This window comes from Scatophagus argus, chromosome 21, assembly GCF_020382885.2.
Source record: "Scatophagus argus isolate fScaArg1 chromosome 21, fScaArg1.pri, whole genome shotgun sequence".
In the NCBI taxonomy this organism is placed as follows: Eukaryota; Metazoa; Chordata; class Actinopteri; family Scatophagidae; genus Scatophagus; species Scatophagus argus.
The window spans coordinates 12,901,000-12,919,938 of NC_058513.1; the positions used below are offsets into that span (position 1 = coordinate 12,901,000).

The following is an 18,939-nucleotide window of genomic DNA, read 5'->3' on the forward strand; positions in this document are numbered from 1 at the left end:
CTATCAGCCAAGTGCACGGCATGACTTACAGCCCTGCAACCCTTCTGCAAGTTAACACATCAATCATGGCTGGCTGGAAGACTTCACATACAGTCATGGTGTAGTTTAAAACACACAGACTGTAAAAAGTGGACACGGTGTAGATTTATAGCTTCTGTGACAATCATGTCTTTCAAAGAATCAGGTGAACATATTAAGCTTTTAATCTCATAGACTGAGACGTGGGTCTATCTTTGCAGCCAAGCATTTCAAATCCGTGTAACTGTGGATCGCCGAAACTTTCCACAGACACCAAATAAAAGCACGAGAATATTTCCATTTTCTGTAAAGGTTCAACTGTAAAATGGCAATGTAAGACGGCATCTTGGGAAGGCGTGAGTGAGTGAGTTAGTGAGTGAGAACAGGTTTTTCTAAAGCTAAAAGAAAGTTGAGGGGAAATGTAAGGAGAGGAGGTTTAAGAAAGAGTTTTTCTACGAGGATAATCAGAGCCATAATGAATGCTATGACCACCTTAATGCATGAGTGGTGCATGTGACCTGACAAGACTAAATACAGAGTTTTTACAGTAGGTGGGGTGAGTGGGTCTCAGTTCTTGGGCTAAACAAAACTTGAGGAACCACGGCTTCTTCACAACCACCTGAAATAAAGCTTAGATCTTACATCTGCATCTCAGTCTTGATTAATTAACGGCTGTTTATATCTCAAACACAACTGCTGTTAACACTCAAACAAGGCTTCGGCCACCAACAATGTTTTAAGATGTCCGTGTTATTCTCCATTTAGGAAAAGCCACAACTAAACTATATGTTGAAGCACACTGAGCGGAGAGAGAAAAAAAACATTTTGGTGTGGAAAGCTCTGGGAAGAGAAATTACAGCTCTTCAGGATTGTATGTGTTTATCTGACCTCTTTATTGTGTATAGAATCAGAGACCTTTCCACAGCTCAGTGACAACATGTCTGACCTCTGTGTCTTAAGCACCACTTCACTGAAAGGAAGGGTAAAAGCTGATGTATGATCAGCACTTGAAAACTACAGTTTAGAGGAAATTTATGTTAGATTTGCACTCGAGTGAACTAGAAGAATTCAACCACTTCAGTAAAAAAAAAAAAAAGAATAAAAGCTTACAGCACAAATGAACAACCATCTTAACCTTAACTGTCTTTTCTTCTTTGAAATCTGTGAGAATTTCTGCAATTTCCTCAGGAATTGCTATGTAGAAAGTTAGCATCTTGAACTAAGAATACTGGCACAAGCTAAAGTTCTTCTTTCCATGAAAACAAAGAAAATTATTAAAACTATTCAATAATGTTTAATAGAAACCGTTTTTCACCTGAACTGAAGATTTAAATGAAATTAATCTTCTTTCTGATTCAAAGGCTTCACTCCACATGCCTACAGTACTTTTATGCCTAAAACTCATCCACCTATTACATTTAATATACACTTAATATTGTGCATTTTGTACTTTATATTCAATCACTTAATAGTACATTTCTACTGCTGCTACCTCTGTACATAAAGCTTAATTTGTTTATCTATCAAGGGTCTAATGAAAGAGTTTCGTATGTTGTACACTTTTAGACAAATGTGTGATTTTTTAAATAAATCAAACTGATTTCACTTGGCTAAATGCTGTGATGGAGTTTTAGCTTTCTATACCACCAAATAATTTGTCACTCTGCCTACTTCTAGAACTGCAAAAATACCCAACAGAGACACCAGAGGTCCCACTACAAAAAAAGTAAAAAGAAAAACTCAGTGAAACCAACTGAAAAATGATGAAATGATTAGAAACACTGATTGTTGGATGCTTGTTTTTTTTAATCATGCTGACACTATAAACTACAAATCACGATATTTACTGATCAAACCTGAAAACAACCCTGCTTGTGTAAAATGCTTGTGGAGACAAACCAGCCTGACAGAGCCAGAGCTGAAGTCCAACTAATTATCTGCTGAATAGCTGGTTTACCAGCCGTTTGTTACATGAGAGAATGAACGGCTCGAGGTGCTGAAAAACTTCCACTGGTCTCCTTCCCTCCCTCCCTCTTATAAATTGGTGCCTCCTTTCACTCTTTCGAGCTGAGGAATTCCAAGAGCTTGGTGAGGCGCAAACAATTGGGAATGTGCCACTCTGACCCTCTTGAAGGTAAAAAAAACCCAAAAAACGTGATTAAGCGTTTTGTCGACGCTCTCGAACTGGACTGAACCACCGCAGTACTGCAGGAGGGGGCAGATGAAATAGGCCCAGCGGGGCTCGTAATGTACCCTGCGCTGGAAAGAGAGTTCGAGAGAGCGAGAAGGGAGGCCCTGATGAGTTTATCCACACCGAGCAAGTGATCTCCTTGCTTTGATGTAGCTCCACGTGCGTTAGCTTCACCCTGCGGTAAGACAGTCCAAGTAATCACAGATTAATAGAGCAGGCTAATCTCATTCACAAAGAGGTCACTACTAGCAGACAGACGCCCCTCCCCCAGCTCTGCCTGAGCATTGTGGGCCGCTTACAAAAAGGCAAAAGGACTACAACTGGCCGATTCCCCCTGAGAACAGCTACCGAACAGTATATCACACTTTGTGTTGAGGTTTCTATTTCCAGTCTGCTGGAGAGGCATTTAATATACATCAGCCATTACCCAAGCCTCTAAACTACTCACTTTGCTGAAATTTAGATACACAATGTTAGCTGATAAAATCAATAGGAGGTGATAATGACGTTTTCCTCAGGCGAGAAGATACATACTGCTGGTGTCATTAGGATCAAGTTCTGTTTCTTTGAGTTTTGCCCTGCTAAGCCTTTTCTGAACAAAGAAATTAGCAAACTGATGTCTCAAACTGTTGGTAGTCATGTCACGATTGATCAATTTGCCAAAGCTACATCCTGTTTCAGCTGTAAGAACATTGATTTCCTACTGCTGAAATCAGCTCTGCCCTCACCCCTCAGCAAAACTTTCCTTCAGTTGTTTCCCATGTCCGGGGGAGGAATTTTAGGTGACATAACAGAAACGTAATAGCTTGACCACGCCGTGTTTCTGAGCCAAGACAAGTTAGGTTATAATGGAACACTAAATCTGATTTACTTATTAGTGCTTATCCATTGACCTGATGTCTTCTGTGGCAAACAGCCCTTCCTTGTAACCACCGGAGATCCCCCTTCCCTACACACACACACACACTTTTAACATATGGTGCAATTCCACCAAGCAGTACAGTACTTTTCGCTTTTGTTATGTAACTGTTTGGCACAGTACGCTTTGGCATGGTTTGTGTACCCACTGCCAACAATAAACTACTTGATAGGCAGTGTGTATGGGGGATGGCGATGGCTGCGTCAGCTAGGTAAGTAGTGTGGCATCATTGGAAGTGACAACTCCCTATCAACCAATCAATGGATGGCAGTATGGCTTAAACAATACCATACTTGGTACGCCAACAGAAGGGTGCCAAAAAGCAGTACGGTACGCTTATTTTGGTACGGTTCACAACTTTTCATAATGGAAACACAACTAACTGTACTAAATGTACTGTACTGCTTGGTGGAAACACACCAATAGATGTTCAGAGCAGATTACAAGATGCATGATTTGACTGAGTGATTTGGGGTCAAATGCTCCTGTTACGCTTTTTATTTTGAGGAAAAACTCCCTGAGCTTGGGCTACACAAACACCTTAGTTAGAAAAGATGACAAACATGAGGTGGAGGTTGGGCCGTTTCAGCCTGTCTATATCAAGCACAATGAAAAATGCTTGTTATGCAACAAATATCAGACTGTCTGTCTTTATTACTGAGCTGAGAATTAAAAAAAAAAAAAAAAAACTTGGCTCACATCCAAGAAAACTGCCAAAATTGGCTAAATTAATTATCATTAACAGAACATTGCACAGTATTCAATTTAAAAAAACATTATCCCTTATGTCCTCTTAATCCAGCTTCTTAGATTTGCTCTTGGCTCTTTCGGTTTTCCAAAAGTCTCCTTAGTGAACGGGAGACATTGACTCGTCTCTTTCTGGTGTTGGACAGCTGACCTGTTGTCGCCATCCCAGCACCATCATGTGACCCGCTTCCCTTCCCCCATCACTGGGCAACGGCCCCACTGGATGTCGAGGAGTCTGTCCTGTCCATGGGGCCCTGTGGGAGTGTGGTTTAAGAGCCATCTCCCCTGGCTGCCAGAGAAGGCTTTCTCTCCGCCTTAACAAACCTCCTCGACTGGGGCCTCCGTTCTAAAGAGCTTCTGGGAGCTTTGCAGGAGAATGCCTCCTCAGTGGTTTCCATTGATCCTATCTCTCTTTCTACAGAGCCCTCCTCTCAAAATATTCATGCATATACAGGTACATAATTGTCCATGAAATTCTAATTGGGATGCTGCCTAGACTAGAGTACTCGTCGGATTCCAAATGACTACTGTTGCAGGAAATTATTCAGACAGAGAATCAATTGGCAATCTTATCTAAGCCCATAAAGTAGGGCCTGAGATTTGATTTAGCATTAAGTAGAATTAGAACATTTGGCAGTGTAAGCTAATCACAGGCAGAGGATGATTCCCCTCCCGTGGCTGACATAACAGTGACATTGCATGATTTGAAGCCTCATATCAGCACATATAAAACCATGCATGCCATAAATCAGAAAATGCAAACACGAGTGAAAATTCAAACAATATGTGGCTCCGACTTTCATGTCCTAGTCGACTTAAAATGGCTCAGCAGAGAGGCTGAGCACACAGAAGCGACTGCACAACATCGTAACAAAAGACAGGTGGAGACCACAAATCAAAAACTGTAGAGGAGCACAAAATATTCCTGTTATCTTGCGAACTGCTGACAGCCTATACATCTTCATTCCCATCATGCTTTGCCATTCTTTTTTGCCAGCTTAATATCACCAGTTGGCAGTATACATCCAACCCAATAAGCTTCACTGTACCAAGATGACGGTGCTGTATGAAAACAGGAACTCATCATCACTGACAGAAGTTCTTTGTCACACGCGAAAAATGGAGTATTCTGTTGCATACATTTTGTCTAAAACTCCAGAGGAAAAAAAAAAAGCTGCTAAGAACAATTTTGTAAGAGAAATGTGACATGTAGAAATCAAAGTTCAACAGGGTGAAGCTTAATGTTGAGTGAGATTGAAGAAGGAAAAGGTGTTCTGCATCACAAAACGGTGTCGCCTTGTTTATCATGCAGCAAGTCATAAAAACAATCTGAGCTCATCATTTGTCTCTTTTAATCCTTGCAGGAATCAGATAATCAAGTTAAAACATGCCAGTGACCACTTAGTATACTTAATATGCTGTCCAACACAGTTAGATGCACACTACTTTTCTGGAGTATCAGGATCTTGTACAGTCAAGTAGCAATGGGTGGGTATCATGAAACGCTGCCAAGAATGCAGACAGGAACTTTGAGGCTGGACAGGCCAGCATGGCCAGATGGCCTGAGATGGTGGTTGAGAAAACTCTGGTCTTACCTGCTGATTTTGGAGTGAACTTGTCCCTGTTGGCAGCACACACGGCCAGGAGTCGGTAGCCCAAGTCCAAGTCGTAGCCCTGCTGTGCTGCTACGCGGCTGACCACCTGAATACAATGTCAACATGAGGCACTCAGTCGGGACAAAATCCAATATTACGTAATTATATTTCTTGGAAAACTTTTACACACATCTCATTTCATATGAACATTATGATACTGTAAGGCTACTGTGGGTGAAAATAAAGACAAGAGGTCAGTGAATGAATTTTCGAATACTGACACTGACGTAGGAAATGGTCCTTATATCTGAGTTCACTTTATTTCAAAGTGACAAGAAAACATCAATATTTTCACACAAGATTTTTGTGAGGTTTATTAACTTGATGTTATTTATATTCTCCCACCCTATTCAACCGTTATTCCTAAAAGGAAGGTCACATTAGAAAACAGAATTGGCTTGCAAGCGTAAACCTTTTCCAGGCTATTTGATCTGCGTGCATCTGCATTTACATACATTTTGATATATATGTGGACTAATTTATTATTTATTTTTTTACTATAAATTAGAAAAAAATAAAAACAGATCTGCACCATGACTTCTATGACCAAATATTGGAATTTGTGATCTAGTTTTGGCGATTTCTTGCTAACTAACAAGGAATAATGCAAAGGACGTACAAAGAGGAATAAACACAAATTCTCCCTGGTCAGAGTGATAACAATGCTCTAAAATGCATTTAATTCTGATCTTCAAAGATGTATCGCTGTATCCACAGATTACTTACAGAAAAATACACTGAACGCAGGCCCATCATCATGGCAGTTAAACTCTTCAAAAGGGCTTAACATTTTGTCTTGACATTTTCCCAGATTCTGACTGCTACATAAATTTTGGCAGCATCAAAGACCCAGTTTAGCTTAAAGGATAAAGTCACTACAAGTTTATCAGTTCCATATGAGCCCGTGGACAGCAGGACGAGGAGAAAATGTGGCCTCCAGTGCAGCGATGCCCACTGAGAGGAAACATTAAGAGAAACATCCACATGCCACAGGAGGTGATGTAAATCACCCTTATGTGGCACACGTTGCTTTCATTTACCATCATCATTATCAGCTCAAAGAGGCCCACTCAAAACATTTAGACCTGTAGGACCTACTGAGACCTGTGAGGACCAATGTGCGCCACTACAGACAAATTCTTCTCCCTGCCTGGGTTTTCATAGCCTGCAGTCACACACTGAAGTTCAAGACAAGCCCCGAGGTAGCACAGCTGAACACTGCTCGCTGCACCATATCATTATCTCCTGTAAGTATAGTCTTGACGTGACACCAAAACAGAGTATGAATATCTGGCCTTTATTTATAGGAATCCCCCATTAAGAAGAAGATATATGAGTATAGGCTGTCTAATTAGAATCTAAACTTGTGAGGGACATTTTGCTAAATGGTAATTTTAGTGTAAGAAGTAGTTCTAATTTCAGGACTTGTACACAGTCAGTGCAGCTGTGGTGATGGATCGTCTACCATACAGCAGTCATTCATTCTTTTCTGCCACACTGCTGTAGCACCCAACATCTTATTTAATTCACAAATCTGATCATCTGAGTCTGAGTGAGCATTGCAAAGCTTTGAAGTTCCGCACTTTTTTCTCCGCTGTTAATTTTTTAGATTTATGTTTCAGCTATGCAAAAACTTAAAAACTACATCACTACAACCATGCTAACAACTTTGAGAGGCTGTACTTACAGGCACAGCAACACTTTGAGCTAAATGCTAATGTCAGCATGCTAAGATCCTCAAAGTGACAAGGCCAACATGCAGATTTTCAGCAAATTTAACGTCTACCATGTTCAACCCTAGACGTTAGTCTGGCTAAAAAACGAAAATAGAATTGATATAATCAATGAAACTTTAAAGATTCATTAAAGTTAAACATTACTGAGACAATAGAATTTATCAGGTCTGCTTAATTTAAGACATTAAGAACAGTGAGAAGTCAGTTCTTCTGTTTCTTTCCATCTTACAATTGGGCTTCATCTAGTGGTTATAACACACACTGAGACGATTTGGAGTTATCAGAATGGACTGCCTTTTGAACTACCAACCATAACAGATCAGATCTTGGAACAAGTTTAAAGATTTAAAGAAAATTATTTATCTCGCATAACAACATAAACAAACAAACCCGTGGAACCTGAGAAGTAAAGAAGCAGGAAAAAGTCTAATTAACTCCTATATTAAGATGAGTTTAAAGACAAATAACATTCTTATATGCACACTTTTTCTTAAATTAAAAATGTGTTTCATATTGGTCTGATCTTTAGTCTAATTTCAAGAAAGAAAGCCAGATTAGCTAACCCCACTGAGCTACTATAGCAGATTTCTCTTGATGACACAACAATTTGTTGTTTGTAAAAGATATTTCTTGTTTGCAGTGTAGCCACCTGTCTGACATCATCAAATGCCAACGCAAAGGCAGCAGTGAAATACAAATATGCAGGCTACAGGGTGAAATGTTTGTCATTACAGACTGAGACCGGGTATTTTCACAATCACAATCAGATTCTCTGTGCTCCCTCTCAGTGTGGCTCAGGCTAAGGTCTATACAAGCCATAAACTAAAAGGAAAAGCCTTGAGATTTTCACGGCAGGAAACAAATTGAATTGGCGAAATGAAGGAAAAGGCACCTGCTGCTGCACATTAAAGCAGTAACACAAACAATCACTTGAATGGAGGGATGTGTCACAACGGTTTCACTGTGGTGCTCAAGTACAAATCTCTTGGGTTCCTTCTCTCGCTGTAGCTGTGCTTCCTCTGCAGGGTTACAAATTACATCCAACAGGAGCTATATGTATCTCTTATCTACTGCTGGAGGCAATATGGAAATGTGCATGTTAAAGCACAGTATGGCCCAAGGTGACAGGTGAGTGACACCTCTGCAGTCCGTCCATTGTTCTACCTGACTGTCTGTTGGCACGCTGATTCCTGGCCCAAGATTTCCAGGGGAGAAGAAGTAGGCGTGGATCGACTTTTGCCGAATTCAGTCTTATCCACCTGTAAGCATAAATCATCCACCCGCCACTCACCTGCATCCCCAGGGGCGTTTACTCCACCTCCACAAGCCCCTGGAGGCCATATTTTCTTTTAAATTACGTCGGGTAACACAAGCTTTGGTGATTTCTTTATTGTGTGTTGATTTGATGTCTGAGTGTTTTCCTTATTGATTTGCTCTCTAGTGATTAGAGAGGCTAGTTTCAATAATTTTAAATTTCAAGTAATTTTCACTGACAGAGCTCAGGACTTATCAGGAGGACAACTGCTTTAGGCTACGCCAAACAATTTCGCAATATGGAAATGGACTGGCGTTTCTAGTGTGTGACGTTTTGGATCTGTAGAAGAACACTGAGCGTCAATTAACATCAGATCCTGACCTGACCAATCCTGTCGGTGTGTAAGGAGATCAATAAAGAACTTAATGGGGAGGCTTTATTATTTATTTTATTGTTTCTGCTGCTGGGGGATCACTGCAGGTAATTGCAACTGCAATTAATATTTTCCTCATTAATAAGATAAGATCAGATAAGATAAGATAAGAATCCTTTAATAATCCTGCAGTGGGGACCCTCATCCCTCATCCTACCTGCTATTAATCAGAAAATTACTTTTAATGCCTGGATTTCACACATTTCTACATTTTGGCCAAAATCACTCTTTGTTTAGAGTACATCCCAAAACAGCCAAGTATTTTTTTGGAATGGGATGCTAATCATTCAATTAATCAAAACCCCCAAGGCATTTAAGTGAGACGACTTGCGAATGTATTTCAAGTACTGATTGCTTTGTGGTTTGAGGACATTGCTGCACGCCTTTTCATGTTCAAGTGTGCCGATTTCATGAGCCACAGCACAAACTGTAACTGAAGTCAGTGAGCGGTGAATGAATCGCAGCAGTTTCTTCAGGGTGAAATGCTTTTTATTTTCCAGTTTACTCAATGAGAATCAGGCAGCTAAACATTAGTCTGCTTGTATCCCTAAGGGAATTACAACACTTGTTTTGTTCCTTTTATCGTCTTTGATCTTTCTTGGTATTGGGCTGCAGAGGGTGGTCATGACTGGTAACTTACTGTTAGGCATCCCATCAGGCTTTGCTCGAAGGGGCGCTGGAATGCTCGGGGGTCGCCACACCAGTCCAGCAACTCAGTTGCTGCTGTTTGGAAATTTGCTGGATTCTGTAAGTGCTGAAGGGAAAAAAGGGAGAGTTTGGGAAGGTGTTAGAATCCAGTAACAGAATAGAGATTATATCTATATTTAGTTACATAAACAGTCTTGACAGCATAAAAAAATATCTAAATTTAACATAACATGTTACATTTCTGGTTTAATATAACATGATCTGGTGCAAAGACATTTCCTTTAACAAAAAAGTTAACAACTGCTTTTAAAATCCATTCTGGATATCTGACTGTAATATCATCTCTGTAGAACAGAATGTAATGCAAATCCAAAATAAACAGGCAGGGAGGATGTAGTTTGCTGCCTCCCTGAGCCCAGACAGGAGATGGAAAATGGGCAGATGGGTCATGACAGAGAAAATCACCCGTCACATACACAAGGGCCACGCAATTTACGTGATGAATAATTAAAAGCACTCAGAGTGGCTTAAAAAGAAAACAACATTTTTACGACCACATTGCCCAAAATGTATCTTATTACACTTTGGATGACTTATGCTGTAGATTTAAAGTATTAATGCACAGGGCTGAAGTGGTATATCCCCATTAGATTCACACTTCCACTTCACTCTCCCCAGGTTTCTGCAGCCCCACCTCGCCACTGAGTGCAATAAATCTCCCTGTATTGCTGCATGAATAGCAGAGGAAGTCCTTATTTCACCAGCCAGCCCTGAGCTGTACTGTGACTTTATCTGACAACGGGCTCCTTGACCTACAGGCACCCCTTTATGGCATTCATTCCCCAACTGGAGCCAGCAGCCCACTCACTAACCCCATTGTCTGTTTTGCTGTAGAGCACCAAAGGAAACTGAAAAATGGACCTCTGTGGGTCACCACATCAGACTCACTGTCGGTCATTTCTTCTCTAAAAGCTTTCAAACCTCAATGCGAATCACTTTATACATAGAGGAGCAGACACAACACCCCATCTCTGCAGTAATCTATTGCTGCTGGAGAGATAATGCACACAAGCCTTTGCAGTGCACTTGTGCAAAAGCAGGACCAAACGGACTCCCACTCCATAGCATCAAAGGTAAACGGAGAGGTCTGTCAGGTTAAAGTGAATGGCCGCCTTCTTAACATGTCTGTGTGCTTTTATTTTACTGTCAGAAAGAAGAGGAAAAGAGGAAGTGACAGCGGTACAGTCACTACCTCGCAGTGCTTTTTTCTTGTTTGCTCTTTAGGGGGCAGCAGAGGTCAGGATTTGATAAGGCAGCTTTCATATCAATTTACAAAGCCTGTGTTTGACAAGGGCTGGATGAAACCAGTATTGTTTGTTTCATGTTCTCTCCGAGTCTGTTCCTCATTCGGCCAACATGTCTTTGTTGAGAGGAGACAAGGACAGGGTGTGGTGGGTTACTAAGCATGTAAATTCTACTGGTGAATAAAGTCTCCTGGAGAACCACACATCCACAGATGCTAAATTTAGATGAGTCTGGAAGCTAGACAACACACGCAATCAGTGCACCAAGGATGGAAAGGGGGAGGAAAGGAGGGGAATATGTAAGGGGGAGGAAAAAAACACACCACCAACACTTGGGCTTGAAGTGATTACTGTTCTTTGCACTCGGAACAATTGGTCCCACCAGTGTGGCTGTCACATGGAGAGCTTGGCACTGCCACGCCACAGATGTTCCCCTTTCTCTGGCCAAAACCCACCAATCAAACTTAAACTAGTGGCCAAAAGACCCCTTACTCCCCCATCCTCGTCCCCTGGGTGAGAACGATCCTCCAACATTTACACTCCAGTCAAAGCTCGGCCCAGTTCGAGGGAAACAAAGACGGACAGGAATCGCAGTGTCCTGAGGATACAGCTTTCTTCAGATACAACCGTTCTCTGTAGCCACGTCTGGAAACGACTTGATCTGCACATCTGCCACTAAACTGAATGTGACAGCACACGCGATCTGCCAAAGACTCCCATCCCTTTCAAAATCACAGCCTTTGGTTTTTGTTGCTGTTGTTGTTCTACATTCAGTGACGCCCCAGAGCACTGAGAACATATTAATGGAGACAACTGACCCTGGAAAGAACACAGTGGCATACAAAAACAGCTGCATAGCCATGCAGTGCAGGAGCAGCACAGACAGGGTTGTTTTCCAGTTTATCTTGAAATATTGACGCTTACAGTCTGAGGAAGTGCTCCCGCAGCGAGGGGAGAGTTCATAGTTTCCGCCAAACCCCTGTACGTATCACTGAGCGGAGAATCTGACAGCAAACTGGCTTCCCCCACAGTGAGAGGAAAAATACTGTCTCTGAAATAGATACCAGCAGTATCGAGGAGCCCATCTTCCCCAAAGTGTTCACAACGGAGCAATTCCAGGTCGTGCGAGGAAAACAAACTGCCACTGAGAATCCGTGTGTTTGGGGTGAAATCAGATAACTGCATTTATGTATCATTTTTTTAAACACCCTCGTCTGTTTGGAGGTTAAACAAGTGAACGTATTTATTTTGCTGTATCACTCTTTAAAAGTTATAGATAAGTTTCCTCGAGGTTTTCTGCACACGCCATAAGGAAACATACACTATCAGCTTTAAACTGAGGAATTACTTTTAAAGCTGCGATCAAAACAAACACTAAATCACGTAGGGGTTAGGTGGCCGTCTTGTGTCTCCTTTCTATTTACCTTTTTTTTTAAATTTTTTAACTGTAATGTCAAACAGTACAAATGTAAAGAGACATCTGAGGTAAGTATCAAAATTAGTCAACTGTTAAGAAAAATAACCGTGTGTTCATAGTTTCTGATGTTTGGTTAAATGATTGTTTATTAATCGCACTACTGCTATTTCACAAGACGACGGTAATTTAAAAATTATCATTGCAATGATTTCTGATTCAACTTTCAACCCATGATTCAATCAGGCTGACAGATTCCAATTTCCTTCACTTTATCATGGCGCTCAGCAGTAATTTATCATTTGAGCAACAAAATCAATTTGTTCCCCTGTCCGCTGCACTGGCTGGGAGCATTCAGACAGACATGTCACATCTTCCAGAAAACAACAACACAATGGAGGAGGCTTCATTTATATTCCCGCTCCATGTCCGCATTGCCTCCGAGATGCCAAATTTCAGCATGTGCACACTTTCAATTAAAGCAAACAGCTGGATTGGTTTACAATATTTCCTTAATTATTTTAATGGCTTGGATATTGGACAATGGGGAGCAGGGGGAGAAGATAGTGAGTTAATTGTTCTGATCTCCCCTGATGATCATCTTTGTGTGCAGGGAGGAGAATAGACGACCGGCTGAATGGGCTCACTGCTAGTCTAATTGGCAGGACATAAATGGTATTTATTATGCGGGCCTTCCAAACCCTGATTGTCTGCGGCACAAAGCTGCCTCTATTAGCAGGGTGCTGGCTCTTACTGGTTGGTTTGAAATGACCCAGTGCTTAACCATTTATTAGATGGACTGGAGGCCTCCTTGTATGCCATGGATCTCTCTAATTGGCATGTTTACCCATGTGCTGCTTCCCCGGCCGCTAACATTGGGAGGTGTTTGTTTAAATTTTTGCCTTGCAGGGTTAATATATTTAACCCCACGACATTTGAATTGTTTACACTTTTGTGTAAGACAGATGAAAAACCCATTTCCCGATCTGTGAACTTCCTTTACAGAATAATTCATGAACTATTAGCAATACATTGCATTAATAGAATCCAATTTCACCCCCCCCCATGTAACTAAAGACAGAGTGGATATTGAATATTTAATGTCCTGCTGTGAAGAAAGTAACCAGACTGAAGACTGAGAGTGTTTACCTCTCCCTACCTTATTACTTAAGGACATCAAAGCCTGTGTCTACACATAGAGGCTTCCCTGTGTTTGCTCCCTAAACACTCGCCCCGTCTTGCTATCTGCCTCACCTTGTCTCTTTCTCAGTAACAGCTGGGAACTCCCTGCTGAGGGTAAAACAATTTGCCACGTCCACACTTGGGTTTAAGTGCAAGCCCAATACTTTGTTGTAAAGGGCTTCTGATGTACTTTACAGGAGGTGGACCTCAGCACAGAGCCCAGAAACAAAACGGGCCGTCAAGTTAAGAAAAGAGATCAAAGGGAGAGGGCCCTGTAGCCCAGGGTTACGCAAGTATGTCTGTTTAATTCTACCAGAGATTTGTCCCACAGCGAATGGTGGTGAGAGGAGAACAAAAGGACTTGCTGGGAGTCAGCAGAGGTGGAGTGAGAAAGAAGAGTGATGATGGGGGAGGGAGGGGAGCCTCCGCTCTTTGACCCCAGTCAGTAACCTGAGTCACACCACAGTCCTGATAATAAGACCTAACAGATTAGTCACTTTACCGTGGCCAAACAGGCAGACTCAGATGTCTTGTGCCCAGGATTTTGAGTGTGTGTACAAGCACAAACTGAGAAAAGGAATGGAGTGGGAGAGGAGTGATGGTGATTTCTGAGGATTTTTTTTTTCCTGCCAACAGCAGGCAGCTTGTCTATGTTGCATTGCTGAAAACACATCTTGTATCTCTGGAACAGCCAGTTGTGTCAGTAACTAAGAAAACCTGGTTTAGCTGGATGACCAGGTTCCGTTTTGGGTGAGACAGTTGAAAGAGCCATCAGACTGAAGGGTTGTAAATTCTTCTCAAGCCACCGAAGTCAAATGAAAGGATGAAATTACGAAGACTGTCACCAAAACACTCATATGCCACACTCGTCTCGCTGCAACGCACATCCATCACCGAGCTTATGCCATCCCCGCTCGGCATAATCTTGCCATTGTTGCTTGCTGTCACGCCAATCATCTGACAGCTACACTGACCCAAGCGCCATCTCCATGAAAAATCCACCTGTAGGCTCTGATCCCACATTCTCCTCGGGGAAGGGGGTTTATTATTGTCACTCCACACTCCCTGCTGTGCTGAGCTTCTTGTGGGGGAATGACAAGGTCAGGGCCTAAATACCAAATAACAATGCTGCACATAATCTATGTTTACATAGCAATAGGTCCTGCAGGTGACAGAAAATAAGTGGGAGTCACGATACCGCAGTGTACTTTTACCACAGTGCAAAAAAGAACTCGATTCGGGACAAGAAGTTAAGGGACAAATTTTGCATTTTTTTTCTGGAAGAACCCGAGAGATTTTTTCAGCAATTCGTAACCACTTCCAGCCAGAGACAAGGGAACAATCAAAACAGTGAGAATACCCAAAGTCAGTGCTGCTGGTGGACTACCTGGAAAAAGGGTCTGCCAATTTCAGACCTTTTCAGACTACAGCTGCAAGGAGTGCTCCACCACCAGGACAACACTCCAGTCCACAAGTTCATAGTGGAATGTGGACCATGTGGACTTGAACTCGTCCAACACAACTTCCCCAGGATGCAAAAGGAGCTCAGTGGTCGCCATTTTTACAGCGATGATAATGTTCTGTGGACCACTCTCTGGAGGCCCAGAAGCCAACATGTGCTCCACGACCGTGTAAATGTAGGAGGGTTCAGGTTGAAAAATAAATGCGCTAGGCTTTCTAAAACTGACTCTTTCTACCTTATTACCTTACCTTGAACTTATCAATCACCTTCCTTGGAAGAAACTTTTCCACAATGGAAATGTCAAAATGAGCTACCTGTACCTTGAATTTTTCTTATCTAAAATACTAATGTAAATGTAACTGTTACTTTCCCTCTGCACCACATCTGAAAGGCAGCATAAATGTGATTGGCACCAAGCTTTCATATAATAATACACAAGTGACACCACTTTCCGCCTCACCTGTTTGATACACTGCAGACGGTCATTGGTCTGCTGTATGTGTCTGTCCATCGACGGAATCGAGTTCATGTTGATTGTCCCTCTTCGGCCTCTACCTGCCAGCCATTAAACTGGAGCGCTCTGCAACAGAAACACAGACACGTGTTAAAGCTCGCCTCTTCCCAGGGAAGCTGCCAATCCCATCACCACCAGGATATTGCAGTTTAGTGCGTGTGTGTGTGTGTTGCTGTGAGCTGAGCAGGGAGATATTGATTTGGCAGGTGACAAGCACCTCAGAGAGCCCAGAGGATGACATTCCTCTCAGCTCCTGTGACACCCTTAACAAGCCCTGGCGGTTGCCCCGAATGCTGCCATACACCTTCGGAGAGGACACACTGGATGACTTAGAGAGGATGTCTGACCATGTTTAAAGCACCTCGGGGTGAAAATGAACAGAGGTGGAGGGACACAAACACACACACACACACATTCATGCTGTGAAGAGTCCGCCAAACTGTCAGCATTACCTCAGAAAACTGCATGAAACCTTTTCATCCTGGCCTGTGAGAACATTAACTTGGCATGTGGCTCTCTGTTTACATTACTTAGTCATTATGTAATCTTTGGTTAACAATTATCTGTACCCTGGGCCCAGACATGCTCTACATTTCATTTTCCTTCTTCCTCCCACCACTCGCCAGTCGGTTATTCTAACAAAACCCCTTACAGCATACTATTGATTTTGGAGCAGCGGTTTATGGAAAATCTCTTCCTCTATCTCTTTTTTTGTTTCCAGAGGAATAATTTTTCACGGAAGGCGAACAATAGGGCTCTGATCTGACACGCCACATAACATTATCACAAGTTAAAAAGTATTACAAGCTTCATTAAAGGTTATCAATTTTGCCTGTGGGGCTCTGATTTAACGTTGCATTCAACATCAAATAAATATCACACTCGCGTGATGGCTATAACTCATGGTGACCTGCAGCATCATGTGGATGGGTAAGGGAGTTAATAAGCACATAAACGTGCGTTCTTCACCAATCTTCTCCCCAGCATCATTCCTCCTTTACCTCATCCTGTCTCAATCTTTCCTTCTTGCCACTGCAGGGGCATCTCTTGCTGCGGTGCATCATCCCTCACTCAAACACTCGCCCCCATCACTCAGACCCCTCCTAGCCCCATGCCATCTTTCTCCATTAACATCACACAGTGAGAAATTTCACTGCACAAAGTACCGGTGTGATGAGAGAGAGACAGAGAGAGAGAGAGGAGGCAGCATGCTGCACCATACTGATAATGCTCACTTAGGGGTCTCTAGCTGGATTTAACAGTAGGGCCAGTAATCTACTCCACTAGACAGCTAAAGAGCTTTTATGCTACCTATTGGAGCTGCTCATGCCTGTACTTGAGAGGAGACAAGGGCACACTAGTGCATTCCTCTCCATAAATTAAAAAGCTCATAAGGAAAAGAGACATCACTGGAGTACCCCACGCCCCCCAAACTCTGACACTCTTTGCAGATGAAATGTATTTGTTTGTCGATATTTCTCAAGTCTTTTGAGACTTAAGGGAGGTCTGGGCTCACTAGCTGAACACCTTATTGACTTATTTGTATAAATGTGGTCATTTTAAGGCATTCATGACCAGGAATCAACAAGCCTGAGTCAGTGCACTGTTTCTCAAGTGAGAAATATCCTGACTTCAAGAGACTATCTGGGTAGAAAGCTTAACATAAATAAATAAATAAATACATTTAAAATGTGTCAGCACCTCCACTGCGAGCACAGAAAAAGAAGCTTTGCTGTTTCTTCAGCATCTGTCACAGGTGAGAAAAAGCATCTCCCAAAGTGATGATACGTGTTAACGCAACGACTTTCTTTGCATCCCTCCGGTGTTTCCTGCTATCAAACTCCACTCCAGTCCTTTCTCTCTCCATGCCAGCTGATACTGAGCTGATCTTTGGCGAGGGCGGCCCTTGACTATCGTGCTCCTCAGCCACCAGCAGGTGTCTCCCTGGCCCTTCAAAGGCCTGGTTAGTGGCACAAAGAAGGCGGAGTGGTGTTGCTCTAAGCCTTTACAAGCTCTACAAATCCTCAGCTGCTGCTTCCTAACAGGGCCCACTCAGCCCGGCACTGCCTGTCTGACCTTGTGGTTATTGATGAGCGAGTCGACCTGCTCCCTCCGTCTCTCTTCCCTCCTGCCCTTCCCTTCGCTCTCCCCCTGTTTTCTCTCTCCATGTCATCTCTCTTACCTCCGACGAGTTAAAATGAGGGGAAAGAAAAAGAGTCTTTGCTGCCGCGCACCACCCCAGTTTTATTTTCTGGTAAACACACACCGTAATGGTTCATCTGACCTCCCTGCACTATAAAGGACCATTTTCACATATTTACATTTATTTTCTTCCTGAGATTATTTTTTTTTTTAAAAAAAGTATGAGATGACAATTCTGGGGAGTAATTTAATTTTCAGCTATTCACTTATTCTAATTAAACATTAGTCCTTTGTTATATCTTTAATGCCTAACAAGAGCCAAATTAAAGATTAAACCCCCGATGCTGTGGAGATACCACAACAGATGCAATTATGAGCCTTCCCCCTATTTACATCCTCTTTCCTATCTTACAGATGTTATCATTTATTATTTTCTCTGCATCATTACCTGATGTGAACTTATTTGCCTTGATCCACCTAGTTAGCCCAGAAATCCTGCCGCACACTTCAGAGAGTACGAGGGGAAATCGCTGCAGATACATGATATTTGAGCTTAATTTACTAAATTGCACGGCAGGCGTTACACAACAAGTTGAGAGCTGTGGATTCCTGCACAACAAAAGACACATGGGGGGGGTGTGTGGAGAGTGGGAGGGGAGGAGGGAGACCCGCTTTCCTTCCCTATTCAAGGGGGAGCTAAAATATATGTATTGAGTGGGAGCAGTAATAAAACGAAACGGGTGACGAGATGCAGGCTGGGAACAAATATGAAAGGCAGTGGAGGATGGCGGCAAGGTGATGGAGCACCACCGGAGGATTGGATGAAATTATCTCTTTATAATCAGGGGGCTTCTGCATGGCTGCCTTCTCCATTGCCCAGTGACAGATGAGGCCTACCTCTTCAAATGGGCTTTTCACAGTGCTATCAGCCCACCTCTAGGGTAAAACAATGTTTTTCTTCTCCCCTGTACCACCACTTTAAAAGCTTTGTTTCCACACGGCACCCCGCAGAGGACAGGATTGTCTCCCGTCAGGCAGAGTCCATGTTTGTCTCATTACGTGATCATGTTACATAAGTGTACCTTGAAAAGGGCTGCGGATTTAATTTGATGACAAAACTGTGTCACGGCGAGGACTGGAGGACGGTGACACTAAATAATGTTGAACACAGACACTAAAGCAGAGCATTATCTGCAGTAAGTAATAGGGATTGCTTTTTGAACTGTCACAATCACACAGTTTGGAATCTAAACATTATTTCAGACACCCAAAACCCAACCCTGCATCTTCAAAGAGAGTTTCTAGCCTGTTAATGTAAT

The 18,939-nt window shown here is 42.4% G+C and overlaps 1 protein-coding gene across 3 annotated transcripts in view; it reads right to left on the bottom strand.

Moving 5' to 3' along the window:
- Positions 1–18,939, bottom strand: part of LOC124053272 (zinc finger MIZ domain-containing protein 1-like) — a 104,238-nt gene that overhangs the window by 23,592 nt on the left and 61,707 nt on the right. For all 3 annotated transcript variants that reach the window (XM_046378335.1, XM_046378336.1, XM_046378337.1), the window contains 3 exons: positions 15,425–15,544; positions 9,595–9,708; positions 5,471–5,576 (listed from right to left, as the gene is read on the bottom strand). In XM_046378335.1, coding sequence (XP_046234291.1) covers positions 5,471–5,576; positions 9,595–9,708; positions 15,425–15,493 — 289 coding nt within the window. In that variant the 5' untranslated portion in view covers positions 15,494–15,544. The remainder of the gene's footprint in view (positions 1–5,470; positions 5,577–9,594; positions 9,709–15,424; positions 15,545–18,939) is intronic.